This window comes from Podarcis melisellensis, assembly GCF_964234715.1.
Source record: "Podarcis melisellensis genome assembly, chromosome: 3".
NCBI classification, from domain to species: domain Eukaryota; kingdom Metazoa; phylum Chordata; class Lepidosauria; order Squamata; family Lacertidae; genus Podarcis; species Podarcis melisellensis.
In genome coordinates, this window is record NC_138530.1 from 80,531,079 (window position 1) to 80,549,844 (window position 18,766).

The following is an 18,766-nucleotide window of genomic DNA, read 5'->3' on the forward strand; positions in this document are numbered from 1 at the left end:
CCTTGCCAATAACCTATTCCCCATTAATTTACCTAATGCCCTGTTAAAGATATTTAAACCAGTGTTCTCCCCCTACTGTACAGCAGCAAACTTCACAGGTTCATTACAGAGGCAAAGATAAACCCATCTTAAGCATTGACCTCAGAAAGGAAAAGCTAAAAGAAGATCACATACTTTCTACAATTCCTAAAAATATACAGAAATTGATATTAGGCATAGTAAGGCTGAGAATCCAAGCTTTCACTTTAAAAACAAACAAAACCAAGTTTATTACCTTTATGACAAGATGGAAAGCATGCAGGTAATGTATGATGAAGTGTCACAGATGAGTGGGAAAAGTTTAGCAAGATTTCTAATGATTAGGAAGCTGGGCCCTAAATAGCTCCTTTTGCCTGCACCATGATTGTTAGCATAATTAAGCAAAATCCCTGGTGCAGAAAGTAATGGTATGTACTTTTCATTGGGGCCGATAGGGCTGCCACTTCTGAACATCATACAATCCCAACAAGAGATATTTTTTCCTCTGTATTTACTCCCATCCAGGTATTATTATCAGAATTGAATATCTGTGATGATCCCTGGACTATCTGCTTTTTGTATCACTACAGCTAATCCGCTTATGTAGTTTACCAAGAGAAAGCAGTGATCGTTTATTCTCTTTACATGAGCAGAGCTTTGTTCCAAGTGATCCGAGATTATATGTGCACGTTTAATCAAGCAAGTCTCTTATGGGCTAACATACCTTCCACCAGAGGTAAATCATCACTACACACACACACACACACACACACACACACACACACACCTTTAAAAGACAAAAGTGAGCTAAGCTTCCTTTTGATTTTCTATTATATGTGGTATGCTGTGTCTCCATATTTAGGGTACAATTTCTTCAGCTCTAAAGCCAGATGCCATCACTTAAAATTCCAATGAAGGCATTTACCTTGGTGATTTTCAAGGTAGTGTCTTTAAATGATTGTTGCTTGTCTGAAAAGCAGAAAGAAGTTAATCTTGTAGACCTATGTTGAAAACTGCATATTGTATTAATACAGGTTGAGGCAGCAGTGTGACGCAGCAGCAAAAAAAGCTAATGCCATTATAGGCTGCATCAACAGAAGTATAATGGCCAGATCAAGGGAAATAATAGTACTGCTCAATTCTGCCTTGGTCAGACCACACATGGAGTACTGTGTCCAATTGTGGGCACCACAGTTTATGGAGGATATTGACAAGCTGAGATGTGTGCAGAGAGGGGTGACCAAGATGATCAAGGTCGGGAACAGTTAAGGGAGTTGGATGTTTACCCTGGATAAGAGGATGTTGTGAGGAGATACAATAGCCATCTTCAAATATCTAAAGAGCTGTCACATGAAAGATGGAGCAAGCTTGGTTTCCCCTGCTCCGGAGGGTAGGATCTGAACCAATGGCTTCAAGTGACAAGAACGGCGATTCCAACTAAACAGCAAGAAGAACTTTCTGGTGCTAAGAGCTCTTTCACAGTGGAACGGACTTCTTCAAGAGGTGGTGGACTCTCCTTCCTTGGAGGTTTCTAAGCAGAGGTTAAGTGGCCATCTGTCATGGATGTTTCAGCGGAGATTTCTGCATTGCAGGGGGTTGGGGCTCTACAATTCTATGCTTCTAGGTTAATAGTAGTTATGAGCATGGATAGCCACTTGAACTATGTGCTGATGATATTAAACTACCTGGGGAACGGGTGGGTGGAGGGTCAGTGGATGTTAGTGGGGAGGAGGCTGGTGTTTTTGAGTTCTGTACATTTTTGTGGTTGTTCTGAAATGCAATAAAATTATATTTAAAATAATAATGAACAAATTGATGTATTTAAACGCAACCATCTTGTTTTTATTAACATGATACAAAAAGTGATTTAGTATATAAAACCAATATTTTGCGTATAAATTATAAGAACACTCGTTATTTACAATACTACAGCGTTACGACACCTGTAAGATTGTTTTCCTGAGTTAACTGTATAACATATAACTTCATACTATATTGCTGAGACTTTGGAAAGTGGTGAAGTTATAATTTAAAATAAGGTCTCAAGTGCCTATATAGACATAGTAACCAGTGCAAAGGGATGCTACTAAATCGTACTTGATGGAGGACAGAGTTCATATCTGTGCAATACATACACGTGCTAGTTTACTTACCCCTTAAAATATTCTGGTTAAGTTTGATATAGTAACAAAAATAAATACAATTTCAAAACAGCAGAATATAAAAGAACCCACTCTCACCTAAATATGATAAGAGTTCAAGTAATCACATTAAAAAGAACAAGATATTCATGCATAATATTTTCTTGGATTTTTTTAAAAAACAATGTTTTTGAAGTGCACAACCTAGGGTCTTAATGCTGCATATTTAAGCTGTAAAACAGTGTATTTCTTTAGAGGAATACCCAAGATCTTGCAGAAACCTGGAATGAAACAAACACATATACACAAAATAATGTACAGAGGGAAAGCAAGAATATTAAAGTAGCATTACAATTTATTTATTTTTTTAAAATGTAGATTATTCCTATTATAAAACTGGGATTTGTTTGTTGATGCTACAAAACCTATGACCAACTTTCCCCCCTGGTGCTGTTGGGCCCGCCCTCACTTAAATATAGTGCACCCACCTCACAAAACACCAGTTCCACTAATTCCTACAAACTACCCCAGATTATCTTGTAGGGTACTTGTGTGAGGGAAAACGCAATAATTTCGAGTCTCAGGCAGGATTTGATCCAATAAACAAGAAAGATTTTATTAAACAAAGGAAGTTTATGACACAAAGTGGGTAAAACATAGGATACTTCAGATTATAATGCTATTTCACTTAAGTTCTTTCTCAGTTGTTGCACAGCTGTTGCCACTTAATACTTTGGTTCTTAAACAAGGTGGTATTTTCTGTCAGTTGCACCCTCCTTAGACAGCCCTACTCCTGAGGTACTCCAGGTAACAGACCCAAGGGATCACCACACCCCTCTTAACTGGTTTGAGAGACTTCTCTTTTGGTTGAAGAATCTCTCCCCTCCTGACTGGAATGAAACCTAAGTAGACTGTATCCTCACAGTTTCTACTTCTCCTGGCTCAGCCTCAGCCTCCCAGTTAATTCCTGGCTTATTACTCTTACAGGACACCACACACTGTCCTTCACACTAAGCTCAGAGTCTCCTTTCTCTAGCTTGTGATATATTCCTTAAAGTGGATGTTTCTACCCAGAACCAACTCTCTCTATCCTCTCACTCCCTACCTCCCACCCTATTCTCCCAACCTACAAACTGTCTCTCAAAATCCTCTCCTTTTCAACTCCCTCTCCTGGAACCCTGGCCAATCAGAGGCTGCCATCCGGTTACCGTTTGCTGGCAGGGGAAAAGAAAAAGAGAACACTTGGGGACAAAACCTGCCCAGCAAAACAAACTTTTCAGTCACACCAACCCACCCTTAAAATTAGCCCACAGAAAAGCAGTATTAAAACTAACAAGTGGTATCCAATTTTAGTCCGGGCAGATCCACTGAAAACAATGGATTATTCTACCCTAGGTGGCTCTCACCAAGTTTCCCACATATGTAAATTCTTTACTGCTTTATATTTGGAAATTTTTAAATAAAATATCAATTATAAAAATTAAGGGCGAGGAGAGCATATGAAGTATACAACATGTAACAGATCAATATTTCCTCTTTTACTTACTGTATTCCTTGCTCCATGAAAGGTGGTGGACCACAGATGCATATGAGCACCTTAGAATCACATTTACTTCTTTTCACAAATTGGGAAAGAAGAGAGGAAGAAATTTTTCCTTCTTTGCCTTTCCAGCCTTTCTTTGGCTCTGAGAGGACAAACTGAACCTCAAATCTGAAAGACAGAATGATTAAGTCACAGAATATGCACACTTTATTCAGCCATAAACTGGAACGAGCGAAAAATAAATAAAATTGGATATTATTTGTATGTCAGCATATCAGGTCTTGTATGGTTCTGCAACACGGAGTTTGATCTAGAGTGAAGGCTAAAATCTGTTCCCTTCTGGTCTTCATTGCATTTGGGAAGTATGAAAATTACAGTGACTTCAGGATTTCTCCTACTCTTATTTTAACAGTTCTCCTTTCTAACTGGCCTCTTTTATTGCATATTCATTAATAATGCTTTAATGTTCTGATTAAATTGTTATTGTGTATTTTAATTGTGTATGTATTTTTTCATTGATTTCATAGCCATTTGGAAACCATTTTGGCATAAGTGGCATGCAATAATGATAACAGTGATGATATTGTTCTGGAATTTAGGGGACGAAAATATTATGAACTACAGCAGCAGCTCTGAACAATGAAAGGCATATTGAGATGATGGGAAATCACCACTATAGGCAGAAACAAGATTTCTATATTTTCCGTCAAAATCAATTTCCTTGTGATTTTTTCCCCATTAAAATAATAAAGGAAGCCACTTCCCCCTACAGTGTGTAACTAACGTGGCAGATAAACAACTGAATAAAAGCTTTTTACATAGCCCCTTCTGTAACAAAAATAGTGAATGGTTTGGATATCAAGCAGTGATCTGATGTTGGTCCCGCAGAGATGAAGAACTTTGCTTTAAGCAAGATGAATAATTATTCAACACAACCGTACCCACAGCCCAAAGCACTTCATTAATATTTCAAAAAGTAATTTGGATGACTAACAAATGAATGCCTTGTACGCTACACTACTGCAAATTCAAACCAAGCTTAAATGCAAGACAAGGGGTGCAAGCAATGAATGATGTAAACAGGGGAGATGAGTAACAGGAGGTTTGTGAACTTTAGACAATATGATCATCACCGTATTAAATTCCTTTCTGTGTACCTCTCCCTACATAGAATATATATTGTTCAAAGCTAACCTGTACTGCCCAATAAAGGTGCATTTCTATGTATTTTGTGCTTGCAGGAATAACATACTTCTCTGCATTGCTAGAACTGAGCAGGCACCTACTGCAAGGGAAGTGGGGGGGGGGGGAGTCTCCATCCTTCTCAAGAACAATCAAGTTACCATCTTTCCCCCAATATCCAGTTCCAGGGTCTCCCCAGTTACCTTGCATCATTCAGGGCTAGTTGCTCCAGCTGATTTCTCCAAAGTATGTCATCTTCCGTCTTGTTGAAGAACATAAATTTCACTGCCCTTAAAAAGAAATTAGGGCTTCAATACTTAAAATCACAGCTGTTAGAAATATTGTACCCATGCAGGAGACACTGAATAATACAACAAGTATTCCTCAGTAAGAACTCCCAACAGCTTTTAACAATGCCACTTTGTGTAATTTAATAGCAGCGAAAGACTCATGTAAGTTTACTTATGTATAGTGGGGTTGGAAGAGATGATTCTGGCCCCTCTGTAGCCCTAATTTGCTTTGCCCTCCTTATCAAACTCACTCCAAGCATGCCATAGCTGTACTAAGACCACTGCTCACCTTTGTATTTACATAACATATCTGCCCTTTGTCTGGATGGGTTAGAACAAAAAATACAATCAAATATTATAATCACTTAAAAAGCATCCGTTAACTACATTATGCGGTCCAGGCATATTATATACCAGGAGTGTCCAACTGGTCGACCACGATCGATAGGTCGGTCCCTGGGTGATACTGGTCGATTGTGGTAGATCGCTTGCTCATTTCTGGCCCCTCCCCCCTCGCTATGTTGTGCATTTGTGCAGGATCGCTAAAACGGAAGATGGAGTTATCGCCGCCCAGCTCCGTTTTTGGTGCGCGTACTTTGGCATTCCCGAATTAAGGAGCGCAAATTCTGTGCCTCTCCTAAAAAAAACAACTCAACAACTTTGAGCTCCCCCACGCCCCGAAATGGGTAGATCACTACCATTTTTTCTCCCTGGGAGTAGATCGCAGTTTCTTGGGAGTTGGATGTCCCTGTTATATACAAGGGGTGTGACCAAAAAAATGCACATTTTTAGTTGGTGTTATAAAGCAGGCCTAGGGCTACCTATCATTTTGAAATTGCCCAGTATCTCTTTTTCTCCATTGTCTTAGTGGAGAAATCACATTAGTGCAGAAATCACTGATCCTCAATACACAAATTAAAGAAGAGGTCCCGTCTAGAAGGGTGATGGAAAAATTGGGATCCCACGATTATACAGAAACTCCTACATTCTATGAGGATGCTCTCATTTCAATGACATACTGGTAGTCACAGGAAATCCATGGTAGAAATGGAATCAGCTAGACCTCTGGCAGTTTAATTACCATGAAGAAATCAAACTGACCCCACATTAAAACCTGCTTGTAGGAAACTGTGCACATGTGATTTGAGAAACTTTACAACCACAACCAGGGAAGCCAACACTCTTGCCAAGTAACATTAGCAGAAGCCTTACAGTACAATCCTATACATGCCTACTCAAAATTAAGTCTGATTTCAATACGGATTGGTCCAGGGACAGTGGGTGTAAAACCCCACCTGCAGATATTGCTAAAATGAGGTAGTAAGAAATACTGCAACACAAACGTTATGAGCAATTTGTATTGCTCAAAAAGACTGTTTTGTTTCTATCATCAAATACCTGTGCAGTGATTTGAAACAATCTTGCTGCTAAGCACATAACCAGAGCAAGAACTACTTAAAATGACTTTTTCTTGTCATTTATAATGCTTGCACATAGTCATAAGCAGAGAAGATACCTGAGGCTGTTGCTACTGGTCAGAGCATAGCTGAGCAGCTTAACCATTGGGGTGAATCCTGTGCCTCCTGCCAATAAAAGCAGATCCTCTACATCTTCCATTTGCGATTTCATGAAGTTACCTTCAGGATTACTCACAGAAATATACTCCCCTGTAGAAGAAGAAGAAGAAGAAGAAGAAGAAGAAGAAGAAGAAGAAGAAGAAGAAGAAGAAGATGATGATGATACAGTGCAGTGAATCTTGGAGAGAATGAAATAAGGGCACTCTCAACATCCACCCATTAAAAGAAACCTAAGGGTGCATTAGCTCACATTTTATACAACTATAAAAGCAGTGGGCAGGATTCAACTTATGAGTCCTGTCCATGGAAGCCCTACACAAAGACCTCTGTTTGCACAACAGGGTTTGACTCAGGGCAGTTGGGAGAATCTCTGTAACAGCACCTTTGGGGGTAGGAGAGGAAAGAGGGTTGTTTTGTTTGGTAAGCCAAAATGCTTGCCCTGATGGAAGGGTTGCCTTAGTGAGGCATTGAATTTCTTCTAGTATAAAACAATCATTCATCAGGAAAAGATTGAAAAACAAAACACTTTAAAATATATATAAATTATATTTTATTAATTTTTCAAGAAAACAAACTATATTTTTGAAATGAATGGTTTGCAACCAGATTTTTTATAGACCACCGTACGATGCTTAACAGTTTTCCCCCTTTTTTCCATTTTCTATTAAATGTATTTTCATATCATTAAAAAAAATAAAAATGGAATCTTTCACAAGATTTATAGCAACAAACACTGTTTTAGAATATCCCAAAAGAGCGCGAGAAAAAGAAAGAAAGCAAACACTTACCTATTTGTAGGGCATCAAGTACTGGTGTGAATAGTCCACTTGGGTAAATTTTGATTATGAAAAATATATGCAACTGATCATCATGACAGGGGTTTTTGAATGTAGACACCAAGAAAGATGGCACTGGTGTATATGGCTTCACTATCTCTGTGCCTGAGGAGAAGAAGAAGAAAATTCAACATTTAGTATTCACAGAAACAATCCCTTTTAGTAGAGTCAACCGTCAATGTCAAATCACATTTTCTTACAAATAATGCAATTACTTCCTGCTAAATGTGGAAGTCATATGGACCAGAAGCCCTAACCCCTTTTCTAGATAAACTGAGTGTTCAACATACCTGACCACGTGTGTATAAATGGGCTGAACAAAGAAGTTTTGAATACCATCTGAGCGACTTTTTAAAAAGAAAAAGCATCTTACTGGTATTTATGAAAAGAAGTCATGCTGTGAGCTGACTTAGTAATTATGAGCTGATGGGCTGAGTTTCAGCGCTGATGTATTTTATCCTGGTACTTGTAACAAATGCAGCTTTTAAGGTTGGCTATTATCTTTGTCTAGTTGCTAAAACCTATTTTTTTAGACTGTGGAAAGGCACAATGCTCAACGAAAATAGAATATCACCTTTCTTTCCGTTCAGAACTGCTTGCCATTTTCTCCTTGTAGCTTCTCCACTCGCACACTTCAATCCAGCGGGAGCCACTGATAACAGAGTTGGGGGAGCTATTTTTGTTGATTCCCCCTTCCCACAGTAATCCCTCCTGAACACCCCCAATGCATTCTGGAGGTTGGGGGACCCTCTCAAATAGTGTGGTAGGTGGCATGGGGGGATGTCTGTAGGAGAAATAAGGAATTTGCAAAAATGGCTTCTTCCCCTCTTCTGCATAATAAAGCCCTCTATGAGCAGAGGAACACAACTGGGTATTATCCTATTTTATGCAAGATTAACTGGCTGGACATTGCAAGTTCTTTCTGGTGAGGTGTAAAGTAGTGGACATCTTCATACATAAAACACTGCTAAATGAACCTTTATAAAATAGAGTTTTAATTCCACAGTATATGGTTCCCTTTCAACATTTGAGACATCCGAGCATTACCTATTTAATTAGGGTGGAACGTGTTTTTCATTTAAGAAGGTAAGTGATAAACTTGTGTGATCATTTGTGTGCCTTTCCTTTTTAAAACAACACCACCACAACAGAATTAGAATATATTCTAGGAAATAACAAAGGATCTTTCTTTGCATTACCTGTAATAGTTTGTCTGAGGTAAACATGGTGCCCAACAGGGACCAGGAGATGAGTTCCCAGCGGTAATGCTAAACAGAAGAGTTGGGTGTCATGACTGACATTTGTCTTTGACAGCAATCTGCATTTTCTGTAATACAGACCTTAAAAATACAGAAACGGTAATTAATTCAATTCAGGCCACTCAAATGTTCACATTCCATGAATCTAAAGAGATACAGTACTTCTGTGTGCATAACTCTTCTTCCATGACTGGAACAAAATCCTCAGATCCTCAAACCAAAGTCATGCAAAATATCTACTCATGCCTTTATCACTTGAAAAGTCAACAACTTATGCTTCAACCATTAGTGGTATTAAAATTAGTTATTAATACAGCAACAACAGATTCCTGCTAATATGACAATTTCAGCTATCATATCTGGTCCCATGTAAAGGCTATGGCATTTCTGAATCATTGCATTTTTTGTTTCCAAATACATCAAATAAGAATCGGAAACATAACTGAGATACTTTGCACTCTGCATAATTTTTTTAGGCAGCTGAGGAGAAGAGGGGATATAGAGAGGTTTTATTATCATGGACAGTACATTTTGCAGGTACAATGAAAACACAAAGCCATCATATTATACACAGCTATACACAATGCTTTTGCTAAAACTATAATACATCCTTAAACATAGTCATTCTGACTATGCTGCAGACCTTGAACAGCAATCTGATTTTGTCTCCTAAAGTCTGGGTGTGCTGAAAAACAGTCATGAGTATGGCAGCAAAACTAATTACCTCTCTCTGTGCGTTTGACAAAGGAGTTATGACTTTCCAATGGCTGTCCAAGTTTTTTCCAAGACAGAATTTCTTTCTTATTCAGGACAAATTCCACCTTTCCCACTTTTTCAGAGACCTGTACTAAAAATACACAGAGTGTTGTTCTATACTAATACATACATGTCATTTTGTACAAAAAATGTAATTACAGCGTTCACAACCTGCCTCTGTTCAATTTATTATTAAAGAGAGAGGGAGGGAGTAAAGCCCTTGGGAGACCCACTGAAAGAAATGGTCTTTCGTTTCAATGAGTCTTCTCCGCGGATGGTAGTTGGATATTCTCCAGACACAATAAAATTGCAGGGCAGCAGCTGAAAGAATGAAACACAGCTACTTTGCTGAAATTAAACAGATTTGGTCTAGTCAGTGCCTGAACTCCTTATGTACCAATATTGCCATGAGCTGCTTGATAGAGAGAGATGGAATAGAAATATAAGCAGTAATAGTCAGAATGTGAAAAGCATTTGATTAAATACCACATTTTGCAGTTTTTATCTGAATGAGAGGATAGCAGATGCATGCTCAACAAGACATTTTTACATATGGCAAGCAAGCAAATAAATAAATAAATAAGGGACAAATTATATTCAAAGGACAACAGATCGTTGTTACAGGACCCAACATAGAGTAGCCTGAATCAAAAATAACAGCAATATAAGGAAGCTTTTGGCTGGTTCCTTCTTAACAGCAGCGCTCATGCAGAATGACAAACTGTTTCTAAAGTAAAGTGAATTTCAAAAGTAGTTTGCAATATGGCACAGGGGTCTTTAATGCAACATTAAAGGGTTTTTTAAAAAAATCAACAGAAAACACTTGTATGAGCAGAAAAGCATTTCTTTCAAACTGTTCATTGGTAAAAAAAACTCTCAAGAGACTCAAAAGACATTAAGATACAGTCAATCAAGAATCTTGACAGCTATGAAATGCATTACAATGAATAAGATAACTAACATAAAATGTAAGCTTTGCAAAGAAGCTGATGCAAGATGATACTCTCAGTTCTTAAGTTAACATGCTGCTACAGTAAGCTAAACCAGTTTAACTTCAATGGTGCACCATGTGCATCTAACATTGTTTTCATATAGGCATGCATCAAATTGTGGTGAACCATGCACAGCGCACTAAGATTATAGTCCAATCATATGAATTGCTATGCCAACAAATACTAAGGCTCTGAAGTCTTGATTAGCACAAGAGTTAACATGATATTAGAACAGGGAAAGTATTTCACATGACGGCACTCTACTATAGATTAGCCTTATTTAAGTTTCTCAACCAGTCATCTGGAAGGTAGGGGCAACTCTCAACTTACGCTTCTGCGGATGGCACTTAAAGTAAAAAATGGCATATAGTCAAAACACACTGGGTTCAACAGCAGGTGGGATTCCAGATGCCCATCCCCCTTTTACCCCTTTTTAACTTTTTGGCCATGAGCAAAAAGCTGAATGCGCGTAAGTTAAATGTACGCAAGTTGCGAGTTACCTGTACTTAATATACAGCACAATAAATACATAGAAATACAAGAAATATGTTACATTTCTTGCATGATGTAAGATTTCGGAAACAGCACTAGTAGTAATATTACTGAAAAAAGTGATCAGATACTGAATATACTAACAAGTCAGAGCAAAAAAGGCACTGTAAGAGGATGTACTTGCTTACCTTTCATATCTTCATGAACTGCATAACTCAGTTCTAAAACAGAAGTATATATTCTGATTTAATAAAAACCAAGTGTCTACATTGATTATTATGAGTATCAATAATCATTAAATGTACAGGTGTCGGGAAAATGCAAAGCTTTAGAGCTTTGGATTTCATCATTTAAATAAAGTTATGAGGTTCTCTACAATGGAAAACCCAAATAATTAGCTATACCACAAAGTTCCATTACATTAATATATAGGCATGGCTTGGCAGTACATATTCAAGTCTTGGATGTGCATGCTCCCTTCTCCCCCTTTCCTTGCCAGGCGGCAATTCCCTCCCTTTGCACTAAGCATAGTTTGCTTTGAAACTGAAATTGGAAATACGCAACAGAATATTTTGGTTTGGTGGCAAATAGGAAGTGAGAGAAGAAACTGCAGCACCAGAGGGAAGGAGGAATTGCATGTTTGTAGTGGCAAATTATTGCTTGCTGTTATACTTCAATTGAGCCTCATAATGCAACCGATTTACTAATCACCTTATAAACCACTGTCTCAGGCTGATTTACACATAAATTAAAAACAGAAAAACAACAGATACATTTAAAACAAAACTAAAACTTTTACAAATGGAGACTCGTGATAAAACTAGTCATAAATCAAGGATCCACGTATCTGGTGTGTGCACACAGCTGGAGCTTCAAAGCTCAATTTTAGAAAGTGTGCATTACATGCACAGTGTCTCCAACATTTCCAGTAGAGGCTGGGGAAAGCTTGGAAAGCCTCTATCACTCAGTAGAGACGATTCTGAGCTAGATGGAGCATCCTACACTTGCACTCAGTTGCTCTGTTTTACCAAGTTCAATATCTGACAATTTAATGGTGCCCTTTAATGGTGCCCAAAGTCTATCACTTGAATTTTCTGCTGGAGAGGAAAGATGCTTTTAAAAATGAACACTAGCTACTCTTAAGGAACAGAACAACTGCATGCAGGAATGAAACTCCAACTGAATGCACAAGTCTCTCCCTCAACATATTTCACATCTTTGGAGTCTAGCCTTAACATAGAGATACCAGCCTTTCCCAACCCTGTGCTCTCTAAGCATTGTTGGACTACAACTCCCATCAACCCTGACCTCCAGCTATGCCTACCAAGTACAAAACATTCATGGGGTGCCATGGCTTGAGTACAATACACTCTTATCACTGCGGGATTTTAATGCAGCTGAGCTGCATTTACATATGAGTGTATATGTGCATCCATTACATGTATATAATTACATGTGCACCTCTGCAATGAAGAATTTGCCAGTAAAGTCCTTACCGAGATGTAAAAGATACGAGTAGTCTTTCACAATCAGCTCTCCTCTCAGTTTGCGTTCTTGAAGATCAGCTATCACCAATTCACTGTTCATATCCTTACAGAGGAAGGAAAATGAAGGTTTTTCAAAGTGGTTGTTAAAATTGAAGTGTTTTTTATTATAATAGTGCACCATCAATGCGCAAAGCACTTTACAAAGTAACAAGAGTTCTCCACAGTGGAGAGTTTTCAATCTGAACCTATCAAGAGGAGCCAAGAAAGAAGACAGGAAGGAGGAGGTGGTGAGGGTAAATGGTTGAAGAAGGCACTTCACTTCCACATACTTAAGCTTGGTTTTGGTACAGAAGGAGGGCAGAGGGAGGAGGAGGAGGAGGAGGAAGAAGAAGAAGAAGTAGAAGAAGAAGAAGAAGAAGAAGAGGAGGAGGAGGAGGAGGAGGAGGAGGAGGAGGAGGAGGAGGAGGAGGAGAAGAAGAAGAAGAAGAAGAAGAAGAAGAAGAAGAAGAAGAAGAAGAAGAAGAAGAAGAAGAAGAAGAAGAAGAAGAGTAGTAGTAGTAGTAGTAGTAGTAGTTTGGATTTGATATCCCGCTTTATCACTACCCGAAGGAGTCTCAAAGCGGCTAACATTCTCCCTTCCCTTCCTCCCCCACAACAAACACTCTGTGAGGTGAGTGGGGCTGAGAAGCTTCAGAGAAGTGTGACTGGCCCAAGGTCACCCAGCAGCTGCATGTGGAGGAGCGGGGAAATGAACCCGGTTCACCAGATTACGAGACAACCGCTCTTAACCACTACACCGCAGTGGCAAGTGAGACCATAGAGGTGTTCTTGGAGGCAGTTTCAAGCATATGGAGAAGCAAGAAACAACTCTGGACAGCTGTTCATGAGGGAGCTGGAGGAGCAAAGCCAAGGTGACTTGAGTTCAAATTCCCAAGCTAGCCACGAAATGTACAGAGTGGCCTTGATCTAGTCACTATTTCTCAGTCTATCCTACCTCACAGGGTTGTTATGAGGATGAAATGTGGGGGGAGAACAAGTACGTTGCTTTGAGCTCTTTGGGGCAAAGACTGGATACAAATGGAGCTACTAAATGATATATTGGAAAAACAAGTATAGAGTTTTCAAAATTCTTTAATATAAAAAGCAATTCTCTACCTTTTGTTTAGTGTATATGACCACGGTGATGGAACCATCTGTCTGGAACCAATCATAACTGAAATATTAGGGGGGAAAACCTATTAATCTTTTTGAAACAATGCATGTATATATCTGCCTCTGTCTTCATTTGTTTGCTGAAGAAATATGCCTAAAAGCACTTGAAAACATTCCACTAACTAACGAAGCTTGTGAGCAAAACTCTGGCAGTCGCACCAAAAGATTGATATTAACTTAGTTTACTTTAATCTGAAAGGCACCATCACATAGAACAAACGTTGAGTTACTTTGTTTTGTTTATAATTTGAAATTACTGTAGTAGAATTTAGCTGCCCATTTCCCACTCCACCAAGTGGTGGAGTGGGAAATGTACCAAGAATCCCAGCCCCCTAGAAATTACTGAATTGTTATTCATGACATTAAATAGTGTAACAATGGTCACAGTACTGCAGCTATTTCATGGAACTGTCTAGAGGGGTTCACCTAAGAGCTGCTAGTTGTTAGTGAAGCTTATGTAAAATAGAGCTTTACAAAGATTTTATAAAAATGATAATGCTGTCTTAGAATAGTACCTGGGAACTACTTCTTTGGAATAATTATCCGGGACTTTCTTTTTAGAAAACAGACCTGCAAAAAAGAAAAAGAGAGAGAAAGAAATGATATACATATATAGGGACCTATAAAAAGCAAATATTCATTAGGTAAACAAATTGACTTAAATCCACGGTTCCCATGGGCAGAACTCCACGCATGGGCTGCTCCTGTGGAGGAATGGCAAAGGATATTTTCACTGACCCCTGCACAGCCGGAGGAAGTGATGGGGGGGGTGGCCTGGGGAGAACAGACAATTGCTTCCCTTCCTCCTTCTACAGTGGCAGCCTTCACTGGATCGGTCCCATTAGAAAGTGGAAGGAGTTTATAGAAGGGATAATCTGCATCCACCCCCAAGTATGCAGATATAACCTTAGTTTCATGCCATTTTATCAGCATGAGACATGTATAAGCCCAACCAACGTCTCAGCAGGTTACAATAATATATGAGGAGAACATGCATGTTGATCTGAGCTTCTTGGACAAAGGGCAATATAAAAACATAGTAATAATAACTTTTTCAAATAAAGAACACTGTCTACCTGGGACATATCAGGCACTTGCTGAAATTAGTTCAGAACATTCAGTTCAGAGTTGATTGTCCTTAGGTACCTGGAAGCACTCAAGTTCAGGATACAACGTTCATGCCTCCACAAGTTTAAATTGTCTGAGGCACAGAAACACCCCAATCCAAGAGAAGGGAGGGGAAAGAGGCAGCCATGTATCACTTGTCAAAGAGCAAAGCGTAACAGATGGGATCCTGGTTTAAATTCATTTGTTTTGAGCTCAGATGAGGTTTCTGTCAGGGTGCCTAACATGCTAGTGTGATGCAATTTTAAAATGTATAAACAGTTTTAGTAAATACAGTGCGCACACACACACACGTGCGCACACACACACACACACACAGAACTTGTATTAAAAACACAAAGAAACCAGGTACCATATAAGACTGCGGAAGAGTTTCACAGTTGCTAGCAGCTGCACACACCTTTGAACATAGCCTGAACATGACATTGCTCAAACTTTCACAACGTCAAATTCCACAGAACAGCATTTGGATGTGTTTCCGCTGTTTACCTCAAATTCATTTGTTTAAGAATATTCATATACTGCTTCATATTTTAAAGTATCTAAAGTACCTGCAGCGCTGATTATACCACATAATTAGAGCCATTATCCATCTGATCACACAAGGGCCCTGCCTTGAGTCTGCTGCATGTGAAAGCAAAACGAATCTAGACAGCTCTCAACTAAGTACAATTCAGAGTACTGTGAAAACAGCCTTTGAGTCTGTTTTTTAGTGGTGTGGGTGGGGGGAAAGTGTCCTGCAAAGCACTCAGCTTCACCCCATAGCCAGCAGCTTGTTGTTATAAGCATCTCACCTCACTTCCAGAATACCTGCTGCCTTTGGGCCTGCCCCAGTCGCCAGTTAGAAGAGCACTACTTTCCCCTTCATCCAAACAAGACACTGCAGCAGAAGACTATGCATAAAACTGGAGTAATCCATACTTTAATGAAATTTTATTTGGAAGTAGGGGGTGGATAACTTTTTTCTCCCCAGTCCAATGACTGCAATTCAAAAATGGAAAACCATGAGGGACACATGCCTGACTATGGCCAAAGTGGTCTCTGAATGCGCAACTGCTGTTGCATGCAGGCACTTTACTCACCACAAACTCTTGTTTCAAAACACACACATAAAAATTGTTAATCCAGGCATGCATCTTCCACAAACTGCAACTCCCTATCCCAGCACTAGGATAACCTCTCCTCTTAGCCCAACATGGAGATGGGAGAGATTTCCAGCTCAGAGAAAGGACTATTTCCATCCAAAACACAGCAGTCTTCTACTCTTGGTGGAAGCCAGCCTCATGCGGGGAAGTGGGCCGCATTTAAAGGCTTGGCAAATCAGATCCAACTCATAGGTTGTAGGGTTCACCACTCCCAGTGTAAAGGATCAAAATGAATGCTGGATCCACTGCACATAGTTATATGGTGCAAGAGACAGTAATACTCCCACCCAGCCATGAGTTTTGCAATGTTATGAGACCCAACAAAAGAACAGAGACAACTAGTAACTCAAATCCAAAGAAAGTCACACAAAGTCCATAGACATAAATTTATGTCAATGTCCTGTTGCTTTTCATGGGTCTTCTCAGATTTCCCAAGGAAATCTTTCCCAAAAGGTTGGGAAACTCTCAAAAAGTGTGTGAGTTGGGGAGACATGGGGCATTTCAGAGAGGAGGGGAAACTGATGAAAATCTGCTAGTGGAAGCTACCACTAGATGGAACGCGCTTCTGTGAACAGAATGGACATGTAGGATTTAAGTCAAATACCGTTAAAAGGTGAGGATAAGGGATCCAGATAGCCAGATGAAAATCCACACACCCCAATACCACTAGGCATTCTGTCTAAATTCTACCATCTAAATATAGCTCTTGTTATTTGAAAAGATGTCCTTCACTTGGTAATGGAAATATCATTCAAGAATGCTGACCTTAAGGTTCCCAGGTGTCTAATGCAAGTCTGAACAGAAAATGAGTCAAACAAAGCCAAAGAAAGAAAGAAAGAAAGAAAGAAAGAAAGAAAGAAAGAAAGAAAGAAAGAACTGGAATACTGCTGATGATTTGAAACAGTGAAAGTATACCTGTTCCACTATGTGGTAGCAGTTTCTAAACCTTACCAGTAACTATAATAAAATATTAAATGGTTAAAACTGGAATATTTTCCATTAACCATCTCTTCAGGATGAGGAAACTCGGTATTATTCAAGACCTATGATCCAAAATAAGTAGAATCAAAGTTTGCTATACCTATAGAAACACAACAGAAAAACAAAATCTGCCCTCTTAATGAATTGTCAATAATACACTATGAAGACTTCCCAGGGGAAGAGATTTTTAGAATGCCCTTTAGAAACTCTCTGTAAACAATGCTTAGCATTTCTTTTATTGATTAAAATTGATCTTTTCCTGCTTGCCTAAAGAAAATATATTTAGAATTATACTATTATACTATAACTATGTTACAGGGTTGCTGTAGATTTTTAGTAATTCCTTCATTCATTTTTTCTCCTATATTTACATGTTATAGTGTTCTAAGAGTTCAGGAATATCATACTGCTTACGGGGACCACATACACTGAAACTGTTACTACTGGAAATTCACAGACTTTCTTGAAGTTAACAACAACAACAAAAAACAATCCAGTTTAATGCAGCAAGACTGAATTTTCAAGCCTCGACAATTTATTTCCCAACTTCCTAAATGCTGCAAGTGACCTTTATATTAAAGTCTAAACTAGATTCAACACAGGAAACATGGGACACAATAGAAAACTCAGTGAAAATATCAACTGTCTGCTATAGCACAGGGGGGAAAGTACTGTGTGACCACATTCCAATTGCATTTGAAAGATAATATTTCCGCTTAATAAGCCAAGGTACGATCAAGCATTTTGCCCAAGCCTTTTCCCTCTTATCTGGAAAAAGAAGAGAACAGGTGGCATCCAACTAACATGTCCTGTCGGCGCAAGGATTTCCTATAGTGCAACAGAACATCCCACCCACCAGAGCAGATTTGGGGAGAACATAGGGCATGTGCAGGGGGACAAGGGAGAAAGTTCTGTTGTCCAAGTGCAAATCCTTGTGCTAACCGGATGCATTAGTTAGCTACACAAGTAGGTCTTGCCCCAATGATTCATTTGCAAGGACTGAAGGTCCCCGCCTTCCCGCCAGCCTATAAAGCTCCTCCTCTCCATGGTCTTTCTGAAGCAGTCACAGACTGCATCTGCATACAACCACTTTCTGCTCTTCCCTTTCCATTTCTCTAGGAGAAATGGGCTGTAGGAGACCAGGAGAGAGGGCAGCTGGTCGCAGGAGGAGGGGGATTCTCCTTGGATTTTCACCAGCCTGCCTCATTGCTGCCTCTTGGTCCCCCTCTTTTCCAGCCTCCGCTTCTCCCACAGAGTTTGAACCGCTCTCTGACACAGCTCACTAAACCCTGTTACCTCTTTTGCCTCCGACTGCTCCTCCTCCCTCTCACCACTAATTGTCACCCCACCACCAACCTCCCTGGCTCTCAGCCTTCTTCCCCTGGGGGTTCCCTGGAGGGTTCTCCAGCTAGTGCCTCCCACCACTCCTCTGCCTCCAGCCAGTCCATGACATGGTCACATATTCAGACCCCATTGGCACAACTGCTTTGGCCCTCTACTTTTACATCTCAATACAGTGGTACCTCGAACACTTCAGGTTACAAACACTTTGGGTTACAGACTCCGCTAACGTGGAAGGAGTACCTTTGGTTAAGAACTTTACCTCAGGATGAGAACAGAAATCACGCCATTAGCTAAAGTGGTACCTCAGGTTAAGAACGGTTTCAGGTTAAGAACAGGCCTCCATAACGAATCAAGTTCGTAACCAGAGGTTCCACTGTACAGTATAT

At 39.5% G+C, this 18,766-nt stretch overlaps 1 protein-coding gene across 3 annotated transcripts in view; it reads right to left on the reverse strand.

Moving 5' to 3' along the window:
- Nucleotides 1-1,836: 1,836 nt before the first annotated feature.
- LOC309366364 (cytochrome b5 reductase 4-like) overlaps nucleotides 1,837-18,766 on the reverse strand; it is a 32,861-nt gene continuing 15,931 nt past the window's right edge. For 2 of the 3 annotated variants that reach the window (XM_081904901.1, XM_081904900.1), the window contains 11 exons: nucleotides 14,301-14,355; nucleotides 13,729-13,786; nucleotides 12,583-12,676; nucleotides 11,275-11,307; nucleotides 9,571-9,693; nucleotides 8,787-8,927; nucleotides 7,540-7,692; nucleotides 6,691-6,841; nucleotides 5,088-5,174; nucleotides 3,706-3,870; nucleotides 1,837-2,440 (listed from right to left, as the gene is read on the reverse strand). In XM_081904901.1, the coding sequence (XP_081761027.1) occupies nucleotides 2,386-2,440; nucleotides 3,706-3,870; nucleotides 5,088-5,174; nucleotides 6,691-6,841; nucleotides 7,540-7,692; nucleotides 8,787-8,927; nucleotides 9,571-9,693; nucleotides 11,275-11,307; nucleotides 12,583-12,676; nucleotides 13,729-13,786; nucleotides 14,301-14,355 (1,115 nt within the window). In that variant the 3' untranslated portion in view covers nucleotides 1,837-2,385. The remainder of the gene's footprint in view (nucleotides 2,441-3,705; nucleotides 3,871-5,087; nucleotides 5,175-6,690; nucleotides 6,842-7,539; nucleotides 7,693-8,786; nucleotides 8,928-9,570; nucleotides 9,694-11,274; nucleotides 11,308-12,582; nucleotides 12,677-13,728; nucleotides 13,787-14,300; nucleotides 14,356-18,766) is intronic. The other variant, XM_081904902.1, reaches the window with a different exon arrangement.